Here is an 18300-nt window from a genome sequence, read left to right as displayed (position 1 = left end):
CTCAGGCCTCACCTCGGGGAGGCAGCACGTCTGGCCCTGGAGCTCCCGCGCGCTGCCGTCGCCAGAGCCAGAGTCTGGCCTGCCCCAGGGGAACGTGCGGGCCCTACTCCCTCGGGTCCTGCAGGGCATGTCGCCAGCCGCTGCGAGTGCCGCTTGGAGGCTGAGGGCACGGCGCGTGGAGGCTTCCCACCCACCGGCTCCTAAGGCCCAGCCTGAGCCCGCTGCGGACCCCTCCCTCCTGCCTATGCTTCCGCCTCCGGGAGTGACTGTTATGTATGACTCCCTGATAGGGCGGCCATAAACCCTCGTAAAAGGCTTTGCAAAGGCAATAAGTCAGTCCTTGCTGTTCTTAGGTTGCTGTTCCGCGGACCTGCTATCAGGGTCTGTGCTCTTTAAGTCATAGTTTATCTAACAGCGAGCAATTAAGAATACGACACGGCTTAAAAAACAATCAAGCTATCAGGGCACAGAATCACTCTGTGTTGTAACTGAGGCTGGGCCAAGCAGCTGCCTGACCCCTGGGCCGGCGGTGCGGGCGCCGCTCTGGGGCCTGTGGCTATGGGGCCAGAGGTGCTCGAGGAACAGCCCCCTGGAGCTCCGGGCAGTCAGAGGGTCACGCCGCCCCCCACTCCTGCCTGCACTGGCGTGTTGGGAGGCTGCTCACGGGTCCACGTTGGCTTCCGAACTTCCTCGCTCGTGGCTTCTAGCATGGGCGTGGTTTTCGGATGTCCGCGTCTGCTGCGGGTTCAGGTACCTGGGGCTGACCCGAGGCCCGTCTCGTCAGGTGGGCCGGGTCCTGCCGGAGGCGGCCAGACGTGGGCAGAATGACCCCGAAGGTGTCCATTGACGAGCAGGTTGAAACTTCACTTTCTCTGATCAAAGTCTTAATTTAGGTTTTTGTCAGGTTTCCGTTGATCCTCTAGTGTTTCATCCAGAGGAAGGTAATGACTTACAGGAACCCAAGTTCTTGTGTGTGGGTTTTTAAAGAAATAGCTGTTTAGACCCTTGAAGGACGCTTGAAGGTTAGTGACCTGGAGCGACCCCCAGGGAGCCAGGCGCCATTCCTCGGCCCTCCTGTTGGGAGCCTGGGGGCTCGCCAGGGAGAGGGGCAGAGTCTGCTGGCTACCGCAGGCCCTGGGCTCGCCGTCCGCCTCTCGCACGGGCGAGCTGCAGCCAGAGGAGGCCAGGGCTGGGCCGTGCCCGGGCCCTCTGTGGCTTATGCTGGCCACAGCACCCAGACGGCACCACTTACGGATCCCCGCACCGATGCTTCCGGACAGGCTGTTCTGGAGCGAGCGGAAGATCACCAAGGCCAGGGAGTGGTTCCACCGCACGGTCAAGATCGACTCGGACCTGGGGGACGCTTGGGCCTTCTTCTACAAGTTTGAGCTGCAGCACGGCACAGAGGTGAGGTGCCACCCACGGTGGCCGGCGACTGGAGTGTGGCCTCACAGTAGCAGTGGGGGTGGTGTTCAGGCCCTAAAGATTCACCTCGTGCCCCAGCGAGTTTTGTCCTACACATGAGCCCGGGGGCAGCGTGCCGGGAAGCCTAGGCAGCAGCCGCTCGTCCCCGCCGCCCCCAGCACTAAACATTGTCAAAGCTGTGCTCGTGGGGGTGGGGGATAGGCTGTCCTGGGGTCCCCACACGAGGTGGGAGCTGTGCCACGTGGGATCGGGGCAGCGCCTTGTGCAGAGAAGGCAGGCCCGGGGCAGTCGTGCGCGGCACAGACGTGGGCTGGGCGGTGTGTGCTGAAATCAACTCTGGGGAGGGTCCGTGTGGTGGGGCTTGCCCCCTGGCGGAGGGACCATCTCGACGAACACACGGGCAAGATGGCCCTGCCCCCAGCCAGGCCCGGGCCTGTGGAGCTGGGTGAGCGTGGTGGGCCGCGCAGGGGGCTTGCCTGACTCGCATGCCCGCTGGTCCCTGCCCAGGAGCAGCGAGAGGAGGTGAGGAGGCGCTGTGAGAACGCCGAGCCGCGGCACGGGGAGCTGTGGTGCGCTGTGTCCAAGGACATCGCCAACTGGCAGAGGAAGATCGGGGAGATCCTCCTGCTCGTGGCGGCCCACATCAGGAACACCTTCTGATGGCCCGTCTGGGCCCTGTGGCCGCGGCCCTTGGGGCAGCAGGTGCCGGAGCGCGGAGTGGGGGGGCCCTGAGCTGTCTGTCCTGCTCTTGAATTAAACGTTTTCCAGGTAGCGTGTCCGGGTTGGTGCCCTGCAGGTTTTCTCTGCGCCGCCTCCCCCCACGAGCAGACTCAGGTTTGCGACCCCAGTCGGCTCACTGAGGTTCCTGTTTTCACGGGGGCCACTTGCAGACTGTCCCTCAGAGGAAGCTGTGTGCCTCCCTGGGGCAAGGGGCTGGGCAGGTCACGTTCTGGGAGCGGCTGGGACAGGCTCTCCTGGGGACTCATTTGTCCCCTTTGGGTGGGGGGCACCCTGCAGGTCTGCCCGCCAGGGTAGGGAACTTTCCTCAGCGATGCAGACACCAGGCCCCACTTCCTAACATGCCGTCCACAGTGTGTTGCTGAGGGGTGACTGTGAGGCCCCTCGGGTGTGTGCTGAAGGGAAAGGTTACCAGGAAGCAATTTTCTCACATTTGCGTGTGGATGAGTTTTTGCTGATTTATAATCAGCAGTTTTGCTCTGAAGCGCGTAGAACCGCGCATATCTCTGGGTTGAAAGATGTGCGATCTGGGGGGCTCAGCGTGTTCTCACTGCGAATGCTGTGTGAGGACCAAGGCCTTGCTCGGGCTCTGGACCCTGAGTGTGTGTCCACCTGGAAACCAGCAGATTCTCTTAGAAGGGTGCAGACATGTGGCCAGAGGCTGTGGGTTGCCGGGAGGCCGTGGGCCGGGGAGAGGAGATGCTGGTTGTTCCGTACAGGGTGGGGAAGAGTAGCGGGCGGCCCACCCCACCAGATGGCCCCTGGCTGACGTGGATGAGGGGGCCCGTGGTGGGGCTCGGTCACGACCCATGGCTCAGCCCTCCCCGGGTGGCCCGGGTTGGGGAGCGCTTGCCTTGACGTTGTTCCTGAGGCACACGCACCCTTGCCTGGAGAGCGCAGGCCCTGCTGGGTCCACCGCTGATGTGCTGGGAGCCCAAGGACGCCACCAGCCCAGAGTGGGCAGCAGACCACCCGTGTGGCCTGGGTCCCCCTCATAGACTGTGGGTAGGGAGACGCCTCCTCTTCTTCTCACCCCGAGGAGGGCCAGGCCCGAGAAGCAGTGCGGGGAGGCTCACAGGGTCTTCACAGGGACTGAGGGTCTCCTTCCATCTCTGGAGGAGGCGAGGGGACCCTGCCCGTTACACTGAAGACAGGGTCCTGAAGCTTTGGAGACCTTGAAGACCGGCCAGTTCCTACACAGACATAGAAACCCAGGCCCTGGCAGAAACAGTGACTCGGCCACGGTCGTGGGGGTGGCTGGCACCCTTCTGTGCCTTGAGATGGACATGGCTTCTCCCCCACACCCCTCTGAGCTCGCTGTCAGGTGAGGCCTTCTGCAGAGCCCTTGGAAAGTTCCATTGCGTCTGGACCATCCGGTGTGGATGTTGTCTTCTCCTTTGGACGGGGGTCGTTTGCTCTGAAGTGCTGAGACCGCTTTCCTCCCCGGGAAAAAAACAGACCTTGGGTTTTCTGTGGCTGACGCTTCTTCAGTTCCAGCTCAGGGCACATTGGCTTCTGGAGGCTGCCCTTGGTCTGCGGTGCGGGCTGGAGGGATGACCACCTGGGCACCGCCACGCAGGGGTATGGTGGCCCAGCTCCGGGAGAGCCTTTTTTGGCAAGTGGCCACGACTGCCCCCAGCAGTAGACCCTGTCAGCGCAGGAGAGCTGAGCGGCAGGAGGAGCCTGGGACGTCCCACACCTGGGACCTGCGGGGGCCGGTGTCTGGGACGGAGCCCGGGGCTTAGGCCCACCTCCCCTCCTTCTGCCAGGTTCCCAGAAGAGGCAGCACCTACTGACCGCCAAGGAAGGCCCCCGTGGAGGGCTGCACAGGCCCTTGGCCTCTTCTGGCCGCCCGCCTCCACCCCCTACAGCTGGGCCCTGCTCAGCCCACCAGACACCCCACCGCTACCTCAGCTGAGCGTATCTTCCTGGGGCTGATGGCTTAGTCCGAGACCCACTGGGAGGGAAGAGAGCCCGCAGCTGCTGGGCTCCAGGGTCAGGTTAATTGAAGAAGCAATTGGATAGGAGGTGGGGAGAGGGAGGGGGTAGGGCTGGGATCCTGGGGCCTCCCTCCCGCTCCCTCCCTCCTTTGCTCTGAGGAGCCAACTTCAAAAGCCTCGTCTGCCTGCCGCCAGCCGCCCTGCCGCAGCCTGTCCTGGGAAGCCCTGCTGGCCAGGCTGGGAGCAGGAGGCCCTGGAGCGGCAGCCGCACTCCCTACCTGAGGACCCGGGTCATGTGGAAGGCCCACCGCCGGCAGTGAGGGCGGGCCTCGCCCCGAGAGGCCCATGGTGAGCTGCGCTGGGCAGTTGAGGGGGCTCACCCACGGCTGCGCTGCGGGGGGTTAGGGACGGAGCGCAGCCTGAGGGAGACTCTGTGACCCTCTGTGCCCTCCTGGGAAATCCCCCTCGGTTCCGGTCCCCTCGGCCTGCCGGACCTGGCCCTGGGTGCTCTTGCCTGTTGTTCCCGGTGGGGGTGGGGGGGCGTGGGGAAGGATGGGGTCTCCTGGCCCCCCAGGTCAGCCTCCTGGTGCCAGGGCCGCCTTGTCCTTCCTGGCTGGGCTGGGAGATGGCCAGCCCGCCCCCCGTGGCTCTCCCTTCAGCACCCACAGCTCTGGCTTTGGCTGGGACCTCTGACCGGCTGGGCATGCCTGAGGGCAGCCTGGAGGAGGGGCCGCGACAGATGGAGTCTGCTCCTCCTGCCAGTGCCGCCCCCCGCCCCGGGGCTCTGTGCCAACGGGTTGCTGCTCAGTCAGGCTCACCCCTGGGCCGGGAAGCGGAGTCGAGTCCTGCGTCTCGCTGGCTTCGCAGGATTAATTTCCCAGTGGCTGTTGGACTCTTGCCTGGGGGCCTAAGGGTGGGTGTGTGGTCCCGGGTCTGGGAACTAACTGCTCCCTGAGTTTGGTGCTTGGGGTTCTGGGTGGGGGTGGGCTTCTCCCCGAGCCAGGCCCTTCTGGAGGGGAGGCCTGGAGAAAGCGTGGTGGGGCCACAATGTGGCCCCTTCCTCCCTTGCCTCTGGGGGTTTCCCCAAGCCTTCCCCTCCCAAAGGGGTGTGGCCTTGAGCTCTGAGCCCTCAGCCTTGTCCTGGCTGGGCTGCAGGTGCAGGGGTACCCGGTTTCCCATGGCCGTGAGAGCTGGTTGTGAGGGGTCTGTTGGTGAGCAGTGGGAGTAGGTCAGTTCTGCCCCTGCTCTGGGGACCCCCAAGTGAGCCGTGCTCTGGGGAGCAGGGGCTGTTCATCTGGAGGAGAGCCTGGCTCTGCCGGGGTTATGTTGGGAAGTGCGGGGAGGAGTTCAGGCATGGCCCGGGGAGAGGCTGTCCCTAGACCGAGGTCAGCCCTGTCCCGCAGCCTTCCGGGCTCTTGGCCCTGTGCTCCTGCCTCTGGAGCCCCTGCCCCCTCCTGGCTCAGTGGGCCTGCCTTCCCAGCCCCCTGTCCCGTGCCCATATCATCCACCCCACAGATCTCTGCATGAGCGCTGAGCTGTCTGGTGTGCAGGCCCACTGCCTGCCTGTCCTGCTAGATCCATGCCTAGTCCTGAATGGCACAGTGACAGCTCCGTTGTAGACCAGCTCCGGGACCCCCGGGGATGGTTGTCTTGGGGGACTGTCCAAAGCAAATTGCCTAAGGGGTGGCCAGAGGGGAGGCCCCCTGCACAGGCCCGGGCACCCCACCCTGACGCCGAGTCCCTTCCAGGTGCCTCCCAAGCCTGCGATCTGGGCAATCCTGCTGGCTCTGCTGGGAATGGCGCCAGGCCAGTCGGGGCTCCGCACCTGCAGCGTCCCTGACGTGCTCCGCCACTACCGCGCCGTCATCTTGGAGGACCTGCAGGCGGCTGTGAGGCAGGCTGGGCCAGGGGCAGAGTGGCCGGGGCCAGGCTCCCCACACCTCCCTTTCATTCACAAAAACCTGACTGGAGCCGCGGGCCCTGGATGGCGGGGGCTGGGGGGAGCTGTCTGCAGTGCCCAGAAGGTACGGAGTCCACGCGCCCAGTCCTGTCCTCTGGTTCCCTCCGGGGGCCTCCCCACAGGGCTCTCCCCAGCCCCCACTTGCCTCCCTCCCTTCCCCAGGAGCGCGGTATCCTACTGTCTATCGCGTCCCTGGGTCGGACCCTGCGCAGGGTGGTGGCCCGGGGCCGCCGCGGGGCCCTGGAGAAGGCAGCGTGGACCGTCGCCTTGCGCACCGAGGCGGTGATGCGGCGCCACTGCGGGACGCTGAGCCAGGTGCGCGGGCCCACAGCCGGGTCCCTCCCCTTCCACGGGCGCCCCCCTCCGCACCGCGCCTCCCGTGGCCCCGCGGGGGCACCGTCTGGGAGCTCCAGGGGCCAGACGCGAGCCTGGGGGTGGGGGCGGGGACGGCGGGGACCGTGGGCGCTCGCTGACCGTCCCGTCCCCGACAGCGGAGCCGGCGGCCCAAGACGCGCCCTCCCCGGAGTCGCCGCGGCCGGAGGCGGCTCCTCGTGCGCGCCCTGGACGCCGTCGCCACCTGCTGGGAGAAACTCTTCGCGCTGCGGGCGGCGGCCCCCGGGGGTCCCTAGCGCGCGTCCTCCGCGGGCCCAGGAGCAGCCGGCGGGGCCGCGGGGCCTGGGCTCGGGCTTCGTTTGCGGCCGAGCGCGGTCCCTCCCTCCGGTGGGCCCCGCGCGGGGTTCCGGCCCCTCCCGCGCCGCGGCCCGCGCTCCTCCGAGGGCCCGAGGCCTGGAGATGGTGCCCCGGACGCCAGGCCAGGACTCAATAAACTGCTGGTGCAGCGACCCGGTCGTCTTCCCGTCGCCCCCGCACCTCCCCCGCATCTGCGGCCGCGCGGCACCCGCCGGCGGAGCCAGCCCGCGCCCCGCACCTGCGCCAGGACCGCGGCGCTGCGCTCCCGGCCTTGGGCAGCAGGGGGCGGTCGGGACGCCGCGTGGGACGCCCCTTCCCGGCGGTCGGCCCGGGCGGACGCGGGGTGCGGGTGGGGGTGGGGGTGGGGGCTCCAGCGGGCCCTGAAATGTCCGGTATCCGTCCTGCTCCGCTCTGGAGTGGGGGAAGGGGCGGACACGGAGGGGAAGAGAAGGCCGAGCTTTGTGGATTCAGAGCAAAACAACCGGATAAAGGAAACGGGCCTGAAGGGAAGCCAGAGTCGCTGGCCCTGGCTGCAAGCGGGGCCAGGCCGTTTCCTGCGGCCCCGGGAGGGGCGGCCACGGCCCCCTCTCTGGACCCGGACAGGCTGGTCAGGGATCCACTCTTGTGCTCTGGGACCCTATGTTTGCTTGGCAGGGTGTGGGGCTGACCCTGGACTCCCCAAGCCACAGACGCAGAGACCAGGGTGTGCATGGCCCCCCTCCCCAATCACACCCGATGGGGAAGGAGAGAGGGTCAGGTAGAGAGAGCCCCTGGCCAAGGAGGACGCCTGGTGGACCCAACACCCATCACACTCTTCTGTGGAAGGTGGACGGACCCAGCAGGCACCAGGCCTTGCCTCTGGGGTACCCTGGCAGAGCAGAGACAGGCCAGGGGTCCAGAAGGCCGCGGTGGCGGGGCAGTCCCCACTAGCACAACGTGAAGAGCTGGACTAGCTGACCTGGACCCAGCTCCCCACCGCACATGTGTGAGCACGTTCAGTCTGTGCGACGGAACAAGGGTCCCTGATGAGACCCAGGCCCTGGGAGGTCATCCCTTGTCCCGAAGCCTTAAGAGCTGGCAAGACCCAGGCCCGGAGCACGGTTAGGGCCCATGTGCACCCTGTGCGCGGGGCGGGGAGCCAAGCTTCCCAGACCTCAGGGGGCCGTCAGTCACCTGCCACCACAGTGTGCAGCTGCCCTGGGGGCCCCGTTGCGGTGAGGGGGACACCTACAGTGCAGGTACCCTGTGCCCCGTGGAGCATTCCACGGCTCAGGTGTCTGCAGCCCGCGCTCTGTGTGTGTGCCATGGTCTGGAGCTCGAGGCCACGGGAGGAGGCTCAGTCGGGCTGAGAAAGCAGCCCAGGGCTGGAGGCCTAAGCGGACAGCGGGTGCTGGCGTCCAGATCATGAAAGATCCCTATGCCTCGCACGGACACGGAGTGTGGGGGTTGGGGCTGTGTGGTGGAGGTGGGGCCAAAGGAGGTGGTTTGGACCTGGGCGGGTGAGGAGTGACCCAGGCAATGCCAGGGTCCTGGCCTGAGTGCCTGGGTGTGTCCTTGTGTGGGCTTGGAGAGGCCCAGCGGAGGAGCGGACGTGGGTGTTGCGGCTCCTGTCGCTGGACTCCTGCCCTTGCCTGCATGTCGGGGTGGGAGGAAAAGTCCCAGTGTGGTTGGAGCAGAAGTTAGGGGGCCACCAAGTTGAGGGCGGAAGGTCAGTAAGAGAGTGTAAGGGTGTGGGTGTAGGAACAGGAGGGGGACAGGCTCTCCATGGAGGCCCCCACCCTGCTCCTGTTTGCCAACAGTCTCCCTGCACCGACGTCCGGCCCAGACCCAGACCCAGAGCCTGAGGCGACAGCATTCCTCTCCAAGTGACATCAGAGCACAACCTCTGGGGCGTCAGGCCTACTGTCCACCCACGGTTCCCCCTTCCCACTACTGAGAGCAACCAGGCCGTTCCTGGGAGGGATGGGTGGCGAGGGGGCAGCCCCCCATCTGCCAAGGCTGAGCAACAGCTGGGGTGGGGGGCGGCAGGAAAGGGAGCAGAGGCCTCAGAGTTTCAGGGACACAATCCTGAGTCCTAGACCACGACCCTGTGAATGGGCACACAAACCCTACTGTTCTCCCTGGAGGCTCCTACCAGAGCCCATGTGGTTGTGTGTGTGTGTTAGTGTGTGTGTGAGTGTGCACACATGGGTGTGCTGAGGGGCTGGCCGTGAGGATAGACACACAGGTGCATGTGTCCTGGACCTGGCCCAGCCCCCCTGCCCGGCAAAGCCCCCTCTTCCAGGCAGCCCTCCTGAAGTCTAACTCTGGTCTGCCCTGGCAAGGTGAACTTGTTGGGGCAGGGACTGGAGGCCTGGAGCCTCAGCCGGCCAAACCCAGTACCCCCAGTGTCGCTCCTGATGTGTTCTCAGCGTGAGCCCCGATCCCCACCTGACCCTGTCCTCCTGGCCTTTCGCTCGAGTGAGCAGCCTCCATGCCCGGCGGAGACCCACACGTCGTCTTGCCAACCGCTTGATAACAGGCCAGCATCGTAGGTGTGGAGACCGGGACCCTTTTCCCCAAATCGCACACCATCTGTATCAGCGTCCTGGGGCTGCTGTGACGGTCACAAGTGGTGTGGCTTAGCACAGTAGAGATTTCTTCCCGAAGTCATTGTCAGGGGCTGGAAGTCAGGCCGTCGTCGGGCTGTGCTCCCTCCTGGGCCACATCCAGCCCAGCTTCCCACAGCCACGGCAGGCTCCCTCCTCCACGGAGCCTTTTCCTTCTGGGTTTTTGTGTGTGTGTGTGAAGATTGTATTTATTTATTTGACAGAGAGACACAGTGAGAGACGGAACACAGGCAGGGGGAGTGGGAGAGGGAGAAGTTCCCGCTGAGCAGGGAGCCCCAAGCAGGGCTCGATCCCAGGACCCCGGGGTCATGACCTGAGCCAAAGGCAGATGCTTCACCAACTGAGTCCCCCAGGGCTCCCAGCCTCCTCCTTCTTAGGAGGGTCTTTGCCTGCAGGCTACGGGCCACCTACGTGATCCAGGATGATCTCAAGATCCCGAGACACACCTACCAAGAGCCTTTTTTCTATATAAGCCCCGACCCACGGGTGCTGGGAGGTGGCCCTCTCTCTCCTGGGGCCACCATGCCACCATGGCCATGTTGTGGCTCCCATAGTATGGCAGCAAGTTGGGCTTCTGGCTCCTGGGACAAAGTCCTCTGGCCCAGGGTGAGGGTATCCCAGCCAGAGCAGGCCTGGGGGCAGGAGAGCCACCGTGACCTGCCAGGACACAGAGAGCAGAGGGCCAGCCGGGGTTGCTCGCTCAGCCCCCATGCTGTTTGCTTGTGTGTTCGGCTCCGAGACCCTCCTTGTGGCCCATCACAGCACAGGACCGCAGGCTGGATCGGACCGGAGCCAGCAGAGGTGGAGGGACACAAATGGACAAAGCTGTGGGCCTGTGCTGCGCGTCCCTCCTTGCCGCCGTCTGGGGCAGGCTCGTGGTCGGCTCGGGGGCTTCAGCCGGTGGCATTCCCTCCGGTCTACTGCCTTCTCAGCTGCTTCCAGGGAGGTGGGGGCTGGGTCCCTGAAGGAGGGGCCGTGCCAGGGTGGGAGATGGGGCTGCGGGGCACAGGCCAGGGTTGTGCAACTTCCTGAAGCCAGGGAGCCAGACCCCCCGTGTGCAGCGCCAGAAGGAGGGGGGGGCCAGGCCGACTTTGAAGGGGAGCCTGTGTCCCGCAGCCTCCCCAGACTGGGAGCTTTTGAAAGAACATCTGGAACACGGGCGACTGGCAAACCCGGCCCTGGATTGGAAAACCAACAAGTTCATCCCGCCTTTGCCACTTGTGTGTTCCCTACCCTGACCACCCGCTCCTCTCTCCCCACCCCCTTTCCCACCTCTGCCTCTGCAGGCGCCAAAGACCACATGGGGGGTCCATCCAGCCCCTCGGGCCGACCCTTCAGAGGGCCCCACCCTCCTCCACATCCCCTCCCTCAGGGGTCCCTCCATCAGCCTGGCCAGTGAAGCAAGGGGAGGTGGTGGGAAAGCCCAGCGTCGCCCGCGCCCAGACCCTGGGCAGATGCACTTCCCGTGCTTTGGGAGCCACGGCCTCGGGACAGGATGGGAGCTCGCCGGGCCCTGCACCTGGCGCTGGGCGCCAAGGGGGCGTGGGCTCACGCTCTGGCCGGAGGAAGCATCTGCGCCCAGAGCTGAAGGGTGCACTGGCCTGACCAGCACTGGGCCGCTGCGTGTGAGACCGCGGCTGGGCCCCCGGCCTGCAGGTGTGCAAGGAGGCGGCCTGGGCCAGCTGGAGTTGGTGCGCGAACAAACACGTCCCGGGCTCCAGGAAGCAAAGCCAGTGCTCAGGGCCAGGGGGAGGGGGGTGCCAGGTGCTGGAGCCCATTGTCCCCTCCAGCAGCCTGCAGGGCCCTGGGGGGCTCCCAGGGACAGTCCCCATCCTGTCCCCTCCCGAGGAAAAGACCCGGCTTTGTAAACACAGACGAAAACAACCACCATTATCCCTCCAACCCCAGTGAAGCCCACCTCCACGGCCTTCCTTCTGAAGAACCAGCAGGGGTTAACGCTTGCTGGGGGAAGTGAGTCCTTGTTTGGGGGGAAATGGGCAGGTCAGGACCTGGGAAGGGGAGTGTATTGTGGGGGAGGTGGGCCAGCTTGGGATTGGACGCTGGTCCCTGGGTCACCTCTGGGCTGTGGCTGGGATTTTTTGGTTTGTTTTAAGTTCATATTTTATAGTAATGGCTCCATCCAATATGGGGCTTGAGCTCATGACCCCGAGATGGAGAGGTGCAGGCTCTTCCCCGCTGAGCCCGCTGGGTACCCCGAGCTGTGTCTCAAGGGGACCCCTGCTCACGTCTGTGCAGCGGCACAGCCTGGCTCCGTGGGGTCCTGCCCCTAGAGCCCACTTGGGACCATTGTCCCCTGAGGGGAGGTGGCTGGGGCTCCTCGCCAGGTGCGCAGTTCCCGTCCTCCCGTGCACCGGGCCTGTGCGGGGCGTGAGGCCAGGGGTCCCCAGCTGGAGCCCAAGATAAGCGCCACACCCGGCGTCCACTTCCTGCACCTCCTTGCATTGCCGCCGCCGCGCACCCCTTCCTGTTTTCTCGGTGCGTAGGCTGGCAGGAGCGTGGAGTACGAGGCAGGGTCCTGGGGCACAGGTTTGGGTAGTGAGGGTTGGGGCCGGGGTGGGGGGCATGAGGCAGGGTCATGGAGACAGGGCTGTGTCCTGGGGGACAGAGTGGGACCCCAGGAGACATGTGGAGGGTGGGGAGCTCCCACCGCGCTGAGCCAGCTGAACCCCACCTGGTGTCCACGCGGGCTACAGGTGGGGAGGGAGCCCAGGAGGCATGTGCACACAATGAGGAGGAGCCTTGGCGTTCCCACGGCTCTTGCCAATCCTGGGCCAGGGATTCCCACACACCTGGCCGAGACCCTCTGTGGACTGGAGCCTGGTCCTTGGGGCCCCTCCTCAGCCTGGGGCAGGAGTGGGGCAGGATGTGGGGAGGACTCAGACTGAGGCTTGGGCTGGGCTGTCGGGTTTGCAGGTCAGCTGCTCCGGACCCCCCCTTCTGGGGGCAGCTGCGGTAGCATAGGGCTCTGATGTGCTTAGCCCACCTGCCCACACATATAAATGTGTGCAACTTTCATGAAAACACACACGTCCACACAAAACCGCTGTGCCCGACGGCCAGCGTGATCTGGTCACGCAGAGGGGTACGGTTCAGCCTCACAACGGAGCGGAAGACGCGACACCACGGACGAGCCTTGAAGATGTCGCACTCTTAATGCACGTTTGGTTTCGTTTCTGTGCCACGTGCAGAACAGGCCGGTCCACAGAGAAGGGGGCGGGGGGCCCGGAGGCCTGAGTGTGGCCGCTCACCCCGGAGGGCTTCTTGTCGAGGCGAAGTCGGGAGGAGAGGCGTGGAGGCCACGTGGCCTTACAGCTCTGTCTCCAAGGGCGGATTCCAGAGCGAAGCTGCCCGGACTCGAGTCCCGGGCAGGACTTGGAGGGTGTGGCTCAGCGGCTGACTGTCCGGGTGTGTGTCCAGCTGAGAGGAGCATGCTGTAGGTCCGTCCTTGCCCATGCTGGGGTGGGGCATCCGAGCTCAGCCTGGGCCCTGATGTGTCTCCTGGTAGGCTGCGTGTCTGGGGGTGTGTGTGGTGTCCCCAGGTGTGTCTCCTGGAGAGAGGGTGCCCCTGACCCGTTCCGTGCCCCCGCCTCCCTGACTTCCTCCCCTAGGCTGTTTGCTGGGGAGGGCACGACACCTGGGCCCGGCTGGGACCTGGGCGTGGGAGCTGTAGCCTGTGCCAGCCAGGGCTGCTGGGACTTCCCGCCAGGCCCTAGGCCAGGGTCTGTTCCTGGCCAGCCTGACTCAGCGGGGGCTGGGGGTGGGGACTTCCCTTCTCTGACCCTCCAGGAGGCAGGTGGGTGGAGCCAGGAGGGTGAGCGGTGGGAAACCGGACCCAGGGCTGGAGCCCCCAAGGCCCCAGGGGCTGTGTTCTACACAGGGGCGGGGGGGGGGCACTGCTCCCTCCTGAGGGGGCCAAGGCAGGCCCCTCAGAGAGGGCCCCAGGCAGGGTGCCGGGCCGGGGTCCTTCGAGGAGACCCCTCCCCGCCCTCCTGTGCCAGCCCACCACCCTGGAGGAGCTGCTATTGGAAACAGCTGCTCTCTGTGGGAGGCCCTCTCCTGTTCCCATTCTGCTCCTGGACTCCTCCAGCCCCTGGCCATGGGGCCTGCTCGAAATTGGGCCCCCCACTGCCCTCCCACGGGGGGAGGGGCTTCCAGGTGTCCAGCTCTCTGCCTTCTCCCTACTGGGGCAATGGTTCCTGCTGTCCCCCTGGGGGGCACCCTTTTGGCTCCCCCCCATCCCACTGACCCCACCGGCCCTGGAAGGGGGGACCCTCTGGGTGGGGGGATCTGAGGAGCCCAGAATGGGGGAGGGGAGACTAAGACTCCAGACTCCTGCCTGTGCCAGGAAACAGGGGAGACACAGCTGGCCATGTCCGCTCAGCTACGGTGTCTCGGTGGTGTCTCTGCGGTGGACAGCGGTTCAGCCGAGGCCGGAGGTCCTCAGTGGGGCTTGTTCACACAACGGGACAATCTGGACTGGTGCTGCCTCCTCTCTGCCCTGGCCAGTGGGTGCAGCATGTGGAGGGGAGGTCCACACCTGGGTCAGAGGCTCCTGGGTCCCCACAGTGGGGCATGCTTTGGCTCAGCTGACGCAGGACGCTAGGGGTCGGGTCAGCTGTCCCACCACTAAGGGGCGGACCCAGAGCAGAGCAGGAGGCCACAAGAGCTGGTGACCTACACTCATGGGCCCTGCACGTTGGTCTCCACGCACGAGCCGAGGACTCGGCACTGCGGCCTCAGTGCCTTCCCCTCCAAGCCCACGACAGACGTGGCTGGACCGGCCCAACCTTTGTGCCTCCGTGTCCCTGCCAGGCACCATACTTATTATGCATAGTCAGAAGGAGCAGTGTCCTTGGCGTCGTGTAGACTGTATCTGCCCCCCACCACCCTGGCTGTCTCTCTGCACTTATGAGTTCATCTCCCGCCTTGTCTGGCTCTGTTCCTTCATCCTCTGGCTTTGTCTTTGGATTTTCTGGACCAGCTGCTGATGGGGTGGGCCTGGGGGGCTCAGGTACAGTGGTCCCCGGGCTCTGGCCAGTCAATGCAGAGGTGCCGTCACTGCCCCCGAGAGGCTGGATACCTGTAAAAACAGTCCCACAGCCTGTCCACCGCCCCCGCCACACACACACACACACACACACACACACACACTGAGGCAGCAGCACCAGATGTGGGGACACACACACACCCAGCCGCAGACTCGGGACAGACACACACAGACACACAGGGTCACGTGGTCATCCTCATGGCTGCCCCCATGGTCACAAGGTCACAGCCATGCTGGGAGCCTTCAGCATACGCATGCCTGGGTAGCCGGCTCACTGGCCGTCCTGGAGCACAGGCAGCGTCCGGAGAACCCCATGACTCCCACACACACGGGACACTGAGCTGTGAGCGACCTTTCCACATCAGGGTGTCCGCGATCAGCTCCCCAGTGAGGGACTGGGGACCAAGGAATCTGGAGAGAGGGGTGTCCAGTTCTGCTGCAAGTGGGGGAGGGCTCATGGGAGAGGCCTGAGCCTCCCTGCTCGGTCGTTGACCTTCTGTCCCTAGTAGAGCCTGGGGAGGTCACTGTGGGGAGCAGCATGGCCATAGTGCTGCTGCCCCCTCTGGGGACTCTGGTTTAAAAATGACAGACGGGGCTCCAGGGTGCCATGTCTGTTACAGCTGTCACAGGCCAACACCCTTGGAGAGGACAGACCTGAGCAGTAGTGCCTGGGTTTGAAGAAAGTTTTCGTTATGTATTTATTTATTTTTATTTTATGTATGTATGTATGTATGTATGTAGTTATTTAGAAGGAAATTTTAAAGAGATGAGGATGACGAAACACAGGTGGGGTGTCGGGGGTTTCTGACCCCTATTAGGCTTCAGTTAAAATGGGGGGTGGGACAGGTGGGCAGTGCAAGTCTCCGAGGGTGGGGGAGCGCCCACACCTCATGCGTCCCGCCAGCTCCATCTGCCGGCTAGCCTGGAAGGTTGGAGAAGTGGGTGCTTTGGGACCCAAGCTGGGGGGGCTCTGTGGGGGAAGGGCACCGCCAGGATCATTGAGTGCCCTGCTCCCCCCTCCCCCAACGACCACAGGTGTTCAGAGGAGAGAGCCAGTCACTTTATTGTGGCCTCACCTGGCTCAGGGGCGACCCAGCTCCTGCTCCTGCTTTAAGGCAGACAAACAGTGGTACTCTTCATATTTAAAAAGCCTCGCTACATGGGTGCTTTTGGTCACTGAAACCCTTTGGAAGAAAAAGTTTAAAAGTTTAATTAAAAATTAAATATATTGTATTAAGTATATAAAAAAGGCGAAGTAAAAAATACAGCCTGGTTCTAGAAAATACACTGCCAGAAAAGAATGAGACGCTTCAAGAACTGCCCTGGCCGGGCCAGCCAACAGGTCCTAGGCCTGGGCTTCCTGGAAGAGCCCCAGGACAGGCGGGAACCGCCCTTGCAGGGCGCCCCCGGCGCGGCCGAGCCCTGCGCCTGCGAGAGGGACAGAGCGGGGTGCACAGCAATACCGTCGCGCCCGCGGCGGGGAGCAAGCGGGGCGCGGGCCCGGAGCCGCCGGCCGCCTAGCCCGAGATGCAGGCGCTGTAGTAGACCGCGCTGCTGGCGTCGGACAGCGCGGCGATCAGGCTGCTCTCCTCGGGGCAGGACATGGCCCGCGGGCCCAGCTTGGCCAGCGCCACGTGGTACGGGAGCCCGGCGGCGTCGGGCCGAGTCCGGCTGCAGTTGAGGTACTGGTCGAACTCGGTGAGGTCCACGTCGGCCCACAGGTCGGCGGCGGGGCCCAGCGTCTCGGCGGCCTCGGGCGGGGGCGCCTCGGGCGGCGGCGACAGCGGGCCGGGGTACGGGCCCGGTGCGGGCGCGCCCAGGGCGCCGTAGTAGAGGCCGGAGAGCGGCGCAGCGGGCGCGGGCGCGGTCCTGAGCGCCTCTGCCAAGGGCGCACCGTAGCAGCCGCCGGGCTCCCGGGACAACTCGGAGGGGGCGTAGGGCGCGCGGAAGGCTCGCAGCGCGCAGTCCTCGGGCGCCGCGGGGGGCGGGAAGAAGGCGGCCTCCCCGGGCTCCAGGCCGTCCAGCGGCGAGCGCTCGGGCGTGGGCAGCCCCAGGCCGTCGAACTCGGCGCCCAGCGGCGGCAGCTCGCGGAAGGGGCGCGCCGGGCCAGGCGCCGCGGGGAAGGGCTCGGGCGGCGGCGGCGGGGGCGGCGGGGGCGGCGGGGGCGCCAGGCCCGGGAGCAGGAGGCCGGGCTCCAGCCGCCGGGCCTTGCGCGCCTGCTTCTTGCGGCGCGGCCGGTACTTGTAGTTGGGGTGGTCCCGCAGGTGCTGCACCCGCAGCCGTTCCGCCTCCTCCACGAAGGGCCGCTTCTCCGCCGCGCTCAGCTCCTTCCACGCCTTGCCTGCGGGGCGGCGGGCGCGGGTCAGCTGCCGTCGGGCGGGCGCGGGACCCCGGGCGCGCACCGCGAGGGTGGGGCGCGGCCCCCTCCCCCGCCCGCCCCGGCCCAGCCCCGCTCCGGGTCCCCCCACGCCCCCCGCCCCGCGCCCGCCCCGCGCCCGCCGCCCCCGAACCCCTCACCCAGCATCTTGCTGAGCACCGCGTTGTGCAGGTCCGGGTTCTGCTGCGCCAGCCGCTTGCGCTCGTCCTTCGCCCACACCATGAAGGCGTTCATGGGCCGCCGGATGCGCGACTCGTCGGCCGCCTGGCGCTCCCCGCGGCCGGCCGGGCTGAGGCCATAGCGCCCCGGCTCGGGGCTGCGCGGCGGGCTGCGCGGCGGGCTGGGCGGCGAGGCGGGGGCGGCGGGCGCGGCGAGGGCGGCGGCGGCGGCGGCGGCGGGGAGGCCGCGCGGCTCAGCGGCGGCCCCGGGTCCCGGGGCCCATGCACAGTCGCGGCGGGCGGGCGGGTCGTCCTGTGCGCCGTAGCCGGGCGGCGATCTCTGCATTCCAGCTGGGCGCGGCCTGGGCGGAACGGAGCGCGGGAGCGCGGCGGCCGGACAGCGGGCACTCGCGGGGCGGGCGCGGAGGGCGCGGCGGGCGGCGGCGGAGACGGCGGTGGCCGCGAGCCGGGTGGGCGCCCAGATATAGCGGCGCGGGGCCAATCGGCGGCGGGCCGGGCGGGGCGGGGCGGGCTGGGGCCGCCCCCTCCCCGGGGGCTCCCTTTCTTCTCCGACCCGGCGGATTCCACCGCAGCCTCCTCCGCGCAGCGGCCCCCCGCGCCCTCTCTGAGCGAGGGACCCCCCCCCCCGCCAGCCGCCTCACCCCGAGTGCGAACGGGCGGCTCCCGTGGGCTGGAGCTGGGGAAGGAGCATCCTCATGGGGGCTGTCCGGCTCTCAGAGACGAGCTGCCGTCCCCACCCACGGAGTCAGACCCCCGGACCGTCTCTGGGGGAGGGCGGTCGCCCCCTCATGAAATTACACTGGAAGGAGGAGAGGGGCGTATTTTAACCCATGTTCTTGGGAGGCTTCCCAAGAAGCCTTGGGGTCTAGCTCAGAAGAAGGGGGCACTCTGGAAAAAGTTCCCTGTCTCTGGGGGGAGAATGTCCTGGGTAACCGCAGCGCATCACGTCCCCAACCCTACACTCACATGTGGAATTTCACCACTGGGGGCTCTGAGGCCCCTGTTTGTCCGTGGGGCTCAAGAAGACAGAATTGGCGTTCCCTGCCTCCCTCGCAGAGCCCACTCCAGACGGGGAGAACCTGAGCGCTGGACACCCTGGACCCGCAGCCGAGTGAAGGGAAACCAGAGGGCATGGGGACCTCCACCGAAGGTGCAAAGTCCCAGGCCTTGTTCCCCGTCCCGCGGTCTGCTGGGGTGAGGGGCTGGGACCAGCTGCACCTGGCCACTGCCCTGCCGAGCTTCCACCTCTGCCAAGCAGGAGAGTGAGGCCAGAACCAGGGTTGGGGGAAGGGGACGGCAAGGGGGGCCTCCCCT

The 18300-nt window shown here is 66.2% G+C and overlaps 3 protein-coding genes across 3 annotated transcripts in view; 2 read left to right on the top strand and 1 right to left on the bottom strand.

Moving 5' to 3' along the window:
* The window catches only part of PRPF6 (pre-mRNA processing factor 6), a 39590-nt gene extending 37387 nt beyond the window's left edge, over positions 1 to 2203 (top strand). Inside the window, exons 20-21 of the mRNA XM_044262615.1 lie at positions 1281 to 1407; positions 1933 to 2203. Of these exons, the coding sequence (XP_044118550.1) occupies positions 1281 to 1407; positions 1933 to 2085 (280 nt within the window). The 3' untranslated portion in view covers positions 2086 to 2203. The remainder of the gene's footprint in view (positions 1 to 1280; positions 1408 to 1932) is intronic.
* A 608-nt stretch (positions 2204 to 2811) lies between these two features.
* C8H20orf204 (chromosome 8 C20orf204 homolog) lies at positions 2812 to 6692 on the top strand. The gene is made up of 4 exons (XM_044262568.1): positions 2812 to 2883; positions 5852 to 6127; positions 6226 to 6378; positions 6555 to 6692. Exons 1-4 carry the CDS (start codon positions 2812 to 2814, stop codon positions 6690 to 6692), a joined length of 639 nt encoding a protein of 212 aa, XP_044118503.1.
* An 8776-nt stretch (positions 6693 to 15468) lies between these two features.
* Positions 15469 to 17311, bottom strand: SOX18 (SRY-box transcription factor 18). The gene is made up of 2 exons (XM_044262262.1): positions 16948 to 17311; positions 15469 to 16771 (listed from the first exon to the last, which is right to left on the bottom strand). The coding sequence occupies exons 1-2, from the start codon at positions 17309 to 17311 to the stop codon at positions 15948 to 15950; spliced, it is 1188 nt and encodes a 395-aa protein (XP_044118197.1). The 3' UTR covers positions 15469 to 15947.
* Positions 17312 to 18300: the final 989 nt, after the last annotated feature.

This window comes from Neovison vison, chromosome 8 (assembly GCF_020171115.1).
Source record: "Neovison vison isolate M4711 chromosome 8, ASM_NN_V1, whole genome shotgun sequence".
NCBI classification, from domain to species: Eukaryota; Metazoa; Chordata; class Mammalia; order Carnivora; family Mustelidae; genus Neogale; species Neogale vison.
The sequence above is the reverse complement of the archived record's forward strand: the minus strand, read 5'-3'. Positions and strand labels throughout refer to the sequence as shown.